Below are 7,440 nucleotides of genomic sequence, written 5' to 3' on the forward strand. Positions count from 1 at the left end.
ATTCTGGCCAGAATGACTTTGCCATCGCTGCCCACCCCCAGGGTCCATGATGTACAAAGTCATTCTGGCCAGTAGGTCTGCAGACCCTCCCCACCGCCAGTCTCTGCCCTGCTTGGTGTGTAGGCCCGTAGGCTCCCTCCCCTGCCACCCCCCTTCCTCCCGTTCGCCGGGATCGCTCTTAAGTTATGTGAGGAGCTGACGCTCGCTCAACTCCAGAAAAGCTGCAGTGACTGGACTCCTTGACAAAGGGTTAGAATTGCTCACTCCCACCTGGTAATCCTTTCTTCTTTTTTTTAAAGTTTTTATTTTTCCACACTAGTGCATGTATAAAATGGCAGAATGGGGCTAATATGTAGATGATAAACTGACTTTTTAATATTTTGTAAATAAATTGGGATTCCTCGTGTCTTTTGTGCTAGTGTAACCCAGGGCTGGATGCAAAGTGAAGTGGAGACACTGAGCGTGGGAGGGACTGAACCCCCAGGACCCCCCACCCCCCACCCCCACCCAGGATGAGGAGAGACAGGCACAAAACTGTGCTGCCTGGCAGGAGGGGACCGGGCCAGGGACCCCTCTTCAGAGGCTGGAAGAGGTCAGGTCTTTTCTTTGGGATTCTACCCATTTCTGATTTGGCATAGGGCTGAGGGGAGCTGGGGTCCCTGGCTGTGTGTACTCGCTTCTCCAAGGATCAGCAGCTCCTCACAGAGGTGCAGCTTTGGGGTCCGTACCAAATAGATGTAGTTTTCCTTGCTGGTGAGAGTGCATGTTGACCGTTCAGATGGTGCAGACCCTCTAACCACTTGGTTTGGAGACAGCAACAGGCCTAGGGGAATCCATACTCAGAACCTTGCTGAAATGACGCCCAGGGGCCGGAGGGCAGCACTCCATTCCCAAGCAACTGCTGTTTCCCCTCCTCCCAGAGCCCGCCCCAGGGATACAACCCACGCCCAGTAGGTGGTGGAAGGAGAGAACAGCAGTCAGGAGCTAAAACCCTACAGCACTTGGTTTTTAATGTACATGTAAAATTTTAGATTTCTAAAACCGGGGGAAAATAATTTTGAACACTACGCTGTGATCATAACCGCTAGTCTCGAGGACACTGCCAGCTGTCCCGTGTCATGTGTGGCCACCCCTCCATGTACTGTCACCGTAGCTGCTCTGTTTAGACCGTGGGTAGACGCTCATGCGGAGACAGGACCGTTCTCGCGCTGTCTGTAGCGGCCGTGGTATCACTTTTCAGATGTGTATATTGACAATAGGTCAGAAAGTGTATACATACAATAAAGTCTGGTTCTAACTCCAGCGGGAGAGCGGTTTTTTTTTTGGTCTCATTTTCATTTGAATCCTACATTCCCTTGGTTTCTTTCTGAGCCAAGAACATAACATACAAAGGCTTTTGTTTCTTTTAATCTGTTTTAACCTCTCACTTCAAGATTTCAGACTACTGGTCTGAACCTTCATCAATTATGTCAAACTCACCTTCCACATACGGAAACATCAAATGGTTTTTTAAAAAAAACATAGAAAATACTTTTCTCTCCGGGCACACAGGCCATGCACCCAAACCAAGCATTGCTGTGTATACACACTGTGCTGTCCATGCCAGGAAGCACAGACTCGTTTAAATAAATAGACAGATGTACACTCAGCTTTTCCTATTCCCAGACAGGTGAGATGGGTCTGATGAATTCAGCACTTAATTGGGAACCAGGGTCTGGTCAGTGGAGCTCTGTGGGTGGCATGGATTGCTACGGCCGGTGCCGCTCAGCCACCTCTAATGAACAGAGAAACAGGCTAGTACCCCAGGCTCTTCTGGAAGCTGTATGCTTGGGCTGTTGAGAGGGCAGTTAACCTCTGGCACTGCTGAGCCTTGCAAGGCCTTTGAGAGGTAAGTGGTGTCGCCCTGTGGGTCCCCAGTAAGCTGCTGATTCTATTATGCCCACCTGTGGGCTGCTGGAAACCCAGATTCTTAGCTCTGTCTCCAGAGTGAGCTCCAAAAGGCCGACAGAGGCCCAGGGACCTGCATTCCTAGGGCTCCTCAGATGTACCCAAGGCTGAGCCTGAACCATTTTCTGGCTAAGCACTGTCCGAGGAAAAGATGCCCCCATGCCCCTGACTCATGCCTCTGCTACCTAGGTCCTGGGGGCAGAGTCTCAAAAGTGAGTGTTTCGGAGAGGAGGTAGGTCTTTCACTACCTAAAACCTGCTTCAGGGAGAGGGAGGTTACACACAATTGCACAATTGTACCAGCTTGCCTCTTGATCCATGACCAGGGTGAGCTCAGTCAAGCTCCCGTCTTTCTAATGTGGCTTGAGAACCAGCATGCACTCAACCTGACGGGGGTTAGGGCCATCCCCCTCACCTTCACCCAGAGCTACAGAGGTCAGTAAGTAGTTGGGCTACCTTTTTTTTTCTTACCCGCAAACAAAATCGCTTTACAGCAGAGATGAGAATTCCCGTATCCAGAAGTACCCTCCCTGAATCCGGAGGGCACCCAGGCCGCCTCTGGGAGCTGCCCAGAACTCAGTCAATGGAGAGCACGCAGGTGGAGGTGGTGAGCAGGCGTGGGCGCCCTGTCTGGACCGCCAGGCGTGGACACATGTACAGCGCAGTGGGAGCCTGGGGAGGAGGCAGCCCCCAGGCGGGAGAGAGGAGTCTTGGCTGGCTCCAGATCCACCAGCTGGAAGACTTGAGGTTATAGACCCTCGGCAAGATGCAGCCTGAGGTGTGCGGCTCACAGTGTCTTCCCATCAAAGCCCAGGGCTCTGATGGGCACGCGGAGGACAGCGCCCCACCCCCACTCTAGGATGCATTTCTATGTATGGCTGTTCAGTTCCTGAAACATTTCAAGTCATAAATAAATAACCAGTGTAAACAAAAGGCAGTCGTGTAGGTTCTTTCCCAAGGATGCAGTCCAGCCTTTTGGCCCTGGAGGGTAGCTGAGGGTGCTCGCCTCCCAAGACTGAGTTTGCTTGTCTCCAGGCGCAGGGCTGGGAGGGGCCGTTATTGCCTGTTATCTTTGGACACGTTGTGGGCCAGCCAGTTCACTTTGGTTTTCCAGCTTTCCCGGAGGGCTTCATTAAACTTCACTCGGAAGTGCTTCAGAGCCTCCTCCTCCGTTTTCCCCAATGCCAGAGAATCCTGGGGCAAAACCGAAGGAGTGGGTGTCCCCCTGACGGGCTGGGCCCTGCTCAACAGGGACCCCTGCCCCCCCTGCACCTCTGCCCTCTCTGGGCAGGTAACACCCCCTCCTCACAGAGGAGTCAGGAGAGCACCCCACAGCATCTCCCCGGGGAAGAGCTTCTTCCTTCTGACCCCAAAGCAAGGCAGCCCCCCAACCCATCCTCAAAATAACATGTCAGCTTGTGCCAGGAGGTCTTGGCCTCAAAGCCCCATGTGGACAGAGGACCTGGCCTTCTCCACTGGAAGCTGGCCGGAGGAGGAAGCAGGGGAGCGGCTTCATCCTGGGAACTGGGCACCAAAGAGAACACCAGGCAGGGGCTGTGGCCCCACCACCCTTCACTCCCCACCCCAGAGTCTCACAAACTGAAAAGACACAGGAAGGAAAAATATCTTTTAACCACAGAGGGAACCCTCCCGTGCAAGTGGAAATACCCTCAGCCTGTGGGGGACGGCGGGCGGGCCAGAGGAGGTACCGGCAGAACACGGGTTAATGCCGGCTGCTTCCTGCCAGATCCAGGTCCCAGGCCAGTGGGCCCTGTGGGTCCATCACACCTGGGGGTTGGGAGGTCTCAGGAAGTCGGGCTCCCTGGTCTCCTGCCCGATGGGGCCCTGCCTTGGCCTTTACCTTGAGATACTGGATGTCTTTGGAGCAGCTGAGCTCAGGCAGGCCTGCCGCCCGCATCAGGGCAAAGAGGTGGAGGAAAAGGAGCCCATGGCGCCGCAAGATGGTGTAGGCCCTCTCACAGTAGCCCCGGAACCTGCAGGGAGAGGCCGGGGAGGGGGCTTTGGGTCCTTCCGGCCACTTCCACCCCAGCCAGCCAGCTGGCCGGCCCACTCTTATCCCGGAAAGAGCCATGTACACAAAGCCCCAGCTTCCTCTAACCCACCCCCAGCACTACCCCTCCAGGGATAAGCTGACTCCACCTGGGGCCCCCAGCACCACGGGGGGTCTAAGGCACTCCCACCTTTCAAACTTCTCACTATTATTCGTCTTCCCTTGCTGGATCACGTGGACAAAGTCATAGGTGAGGATGAACGGGACCCGCTCACGGTTGATTCCAAACTTGGTCTTGAAATTCCCCAGAAAGTGGCCGAAATCAATGTGGAACAGCTGAGGGGAGGGGAGAGCAAAGACTGAAAAGGAGTCAGAAAGGAGGGCGCCTGGCCCAAAGGAGCTGGGAGGGCTTGGAGAGCACAGAGGCCAGGGCCTGGGGCCAGCCAACAGGCACCCACCTGCCCGTTCTCTCGGATCATGATGTTGTCGCTGTGACGATCGCCAATGCCCAGCACATAGGTAGCCACACAGTAGCCAGCACAGGAGAGGGTGAACTCCTCAATGGCTCGATCCAGGGCCTCCCTGGGGGGTGGGGATGGAAACCATGGCCACGCCACTTTGCAGCTTCTTCTACTAAGTCCTTGTGCCCTTCCCTCTACTCTGGCCTTGTGACTTGCTTGCACAAATGGAACATGGAGGAAGTGATGCTGGGCTTATTCTGGAGCTGGGTCCTTAAGGCACCTTACGGCTCCTGAACCTTCCTCACTGCTACAGAGGGAAGCTAAGGCAAGAGAGGCCATATGGAGAGAGGCCCCAGATGTGCCACCCTCCAGGCAAATCAAGCTACCTGATGAGATCAGCTGCATGAGTGATTCCAGCAGAAGAACCACTCAGCTGAGCCAGCTCAAGTTGCAGATTTGTGATTTATGCTCCTAAAGTTTGGAGGCGGGGGAACGCTTCCCAGGTGGTGCTAGAGGTAAAGAAACTGGCTGCCAATGCAGGAGACATAAGATCCCAGGGTCGGGAAGATCCCTGGAGAAGAGTATGGCAACCCACTCCAGTATTCTCGCCTGGAGAATCCCATGGACAGAGGTGCCTGGTGCAGACATGACTGAAGTGACTTAGCAGCGGCAGCAGCAAAGTTCAGAGTGGTTGTTACATGGCAGTAAGTAACCTATACCTGTGGGAACAGAGACCTGCCCCACCCCTCAACACTGTCTATGGGATGGTCCTCGGGTGAGCAAGAAACCCCAGAGACTGTCACAGGCCCTTCTTGCCTTTGATTCCCAAACTCCACCCCTTGGGAAGGAAAGGCTGTCTGTCCCGAGGGCGCAAAACCTACCCAGGGTTCTTGGACTTGAGCCAGTTGAGCAGAGCATCCTTATTGAAGGCAGCCGTGGCCGCCATGTTGCTCTTGTTCAGCTGGATGTTGGCAATGGTGTCCGAGTGAAGCACCACCTCGATAAGGCCTGTGCGGTCCCCAGTGGAGAGGCAGCCGTAGGGGGTCATCCTAGCCGGGTGGGAGGAGGGGCAGGCAGACATAGTGGTCAAGGGCTGTCCCAAGGGCTGCTTGACCCTGAGGAGCTTAGCCCACAAAAGCCAAAGGAGATGCTACTCAAGTTGCTGCAAAAGAGGAGGTATGGGGAGGAGCCCTTGACTCCCAGGGCTCCAGGGAAGTTCCTTAGAGATGTCATACCAGAACCCAAGATGCAGAGAGGAAAAGTCAGCACCTTGGCTAAGCCCATGTTTGTTCAAAAAGAAAAATCCCGGTGACTGGATGAAGAAGATGGAGCAGAAAGCCAGGGATGCTGGGGAGCAAAGGACACCATAGAGGGAGACAGGTGCCACGGGCCAGGGCTGGCATTCTCTATCCTCATCCTATGGCCCTATTGCCTCCCTGACCCCGAGTTTTAAACTGGTCCCTCTGGGTGGCTCAGTGGTCAAGAATACGCCTGTCAATGCAGGAGACAGGGGTTCGATCCCTGGGTCGGGAAGATCCCTTAAAGGGCGAAATGGCAACCCACTCCAGTATTCTTGCCTGGAAATCCCATGGACAGAGGAGCCTGGTGGGCTATAGTCCACGGGGTCACAAAAGAGTTGAACATGACTTAGTGACTAAACAAAAACAACAAAATTCTTAGACCAGCCAGTCTTATTTCAGGTTGAGGCAGTCATGTCAGCTTTGACAGGGGGCCCCTGCAACAGGATACAGTCCTAGGCCTGGCACAGGCACACATGGATGACTGGAAGGCCTCTCACCTCAGGTCCAAGCCCTCCTGCTTCCACAGAATGTCCATGAGCTGGATCATCTGCAGGGTCAGCATGTCCTGGCGGAGGTCTGCACAGTCGCCCCGGGGAGGAACGGCATGAGTTTCCGGTGGGTTCACCAATCCCAGCCATGCCCAGGCCCCCGAATCCCGGGACTCTGTCTTTTCCTCAGCTCACCTTCCAGGAGTCCTCCGCCCCCAGCAGGGTCTCCCTCCCCACCCAGAGCAGTATGGCAGGGTGTGTGGAAGCCATGGCCTCCCTGGGTCCTCCCTGGGGCCCGCCTGCTCACCGTCCCCATTCTTAAAGATGATGCCCACGGTGCCGTCGCTGCCTGCCTCCTCGTTGCTGTACATGACCCACAGGGGTTTCATCTTGGAGTCCATGAAGGTGCACTGCTCCACGCTAAGGGGCAGAGAGCAGTCAGCAGCAGGACCTCCCCAAGGCCTGGGGTTGGCTTGGGGTTGGGGGAGGGGAGGCCCTGGCCGGGGCCTGGGACTTACCAGACTTCAGCCAGCAGGGTGCTGGGGTCAAGTGGGGACTGCAAGTGGGAGAGGGCCTCCAGGTAGGTCTCCTGGCGCATGCACAGGTGCATCAGCTCCTTGGTCTGGGGCTTGGTGGTCTTCTGGGAGCTCACTTTGACGACGTCGTTCAGGGCCTTCAGTTTGCTCAGTGCTTCCCCCTGGCCGGGAGGATGGGAGGGTGTCCTGGGTGGACTGTGAGGAGCAGGCTCTGAGCCCCTGCGGGGCCCACGGGGTTCTACAGAGATAGGAGGGCGCTACTCTGCCTGGAAGCGGAGCTCAGGCGGGGTCATGGAGTGCAGGCGGGGTTGTGGGGTGTCACACCTCACCTGCTTCATCAGCACTTTCATGTGGTGGGTGCTGCCCCGGCAATAGGCTTCCATGATAAGGCCGAAGCGCAGGGCCACCGACGGCACGTGCATCTCGGAGCTGGGGGGAGGAAGCGGGGGGGGGGCTGAGCCTCGCCTGGTGGGGCCACACAGCCCCTCCCAGACCCATAGGAGGCTGCCAAGGACACCCGGGCCGGCCATCTGGTGGGAAACGCGAGGCCAGCAGGCAAGAGGCCCCTCCTCCCCGTGGCCTTGCAGGTGAGTCCAGCTACCGGAGGTGCCAGAAGAGGAAGTGGCCGATCCTGCGATTGGCCAGGGCCCGGTCCAGCAGGAATTTGGTCAGCTCGCAGTCGAGGTAGGACTCGTAC

At 56.2% G+C, this 7,440-nt stretch overlaps 2 protein-coding genes across 2 annotated transcripts in view; one reads left to right on the forward strand and one right to left on the reverse strand.

The window, feature by feature from the left end:
* CLSTN1 (calsyntenin 1) overlaps window positions 1–2,700 on the forward strand; it is a 41,159-nt gene extending 38,459 nt beyond the window's left edge. Inside the window, exons 19-21 of the mRNA XM_010850190.1 lie at window positions 42–127; window positions 2,273–2,381; window positions 2,498–2,700. Coding sequence (XP_010848492.1) covers window positions 42–127; window positions 2,273–2,381; window positions 2,498–2,700 — 398 coding nt within the window. The remainder of the gene's footprint in view (window positions 1–41; window positions 128–2,272; window positions 2,382–2,497) is intronic.
* The window catches only part of PIK3CD (phosphatidylinositol-4,5-bisphosphate 3-kinase, catalytic subunit delta), a 59,168-nt gene continuing 52,713 nt past the window's right edge, over window positions 986–7,440 (reverse strand). The window contains exons 12-21 of the mRNA XM_010850191.1: window positions 7,345–7,433; window positions 7,073–7,172; window positions 6,726–6,904; window positions 6,515–6,627; window positions 6,217–6,295; window positions 5,300–5,467; window positions 4,416–4,539; window positions 4,148–4,293; window positions 3,808–3,940; window positions 986–3,140 (exon numbers count right to left, since the gene is read on the reverse strand). Coding sequence (XP_010848493.1) covers window positions 3,003–3,140; window positions 3,808–3,940; window positions 4,148–4,293; window positions 4,416–4,539; window positions 5,300–5,467; window positions 6,217–6,295; window positions 6,515–6,627; window positions 6,726–6,904; window positions 7,073–7,172; window positions 7,345–7,433 — 1,269 coding nt within the window. The 3' untranslated portion in view covers window positions 986–3,002. The remainder of the gene's footprint in view (window positions 3,141–3,807; window positions 3,941–4,147; window positions 4,294–4,415; window positions 4,540–5,299; window positions 5,468–6,216; window positions 6,296–6,514; window positions 6,628–6,725; window positions 6,905–7,072; window positions 7,173–7,344; window positions 7,434–7,440) is intronic.

Source organism: Bison bison, unplaced genomic scaffold, assembly GCF_000754665.1.
Source record: "Bison bison bison isolate TAMUID 2011002044 unplaced genomic scaffold, Bison_UMD1.0 scf7180017864289, whole genome shotgun sequence".
Classification (NCBI taxonomy): Eukaryota; Metazoa; Chordata; class Mammalia; order Artiodactyla; family Bovidae; genus Bison; species Bison bison.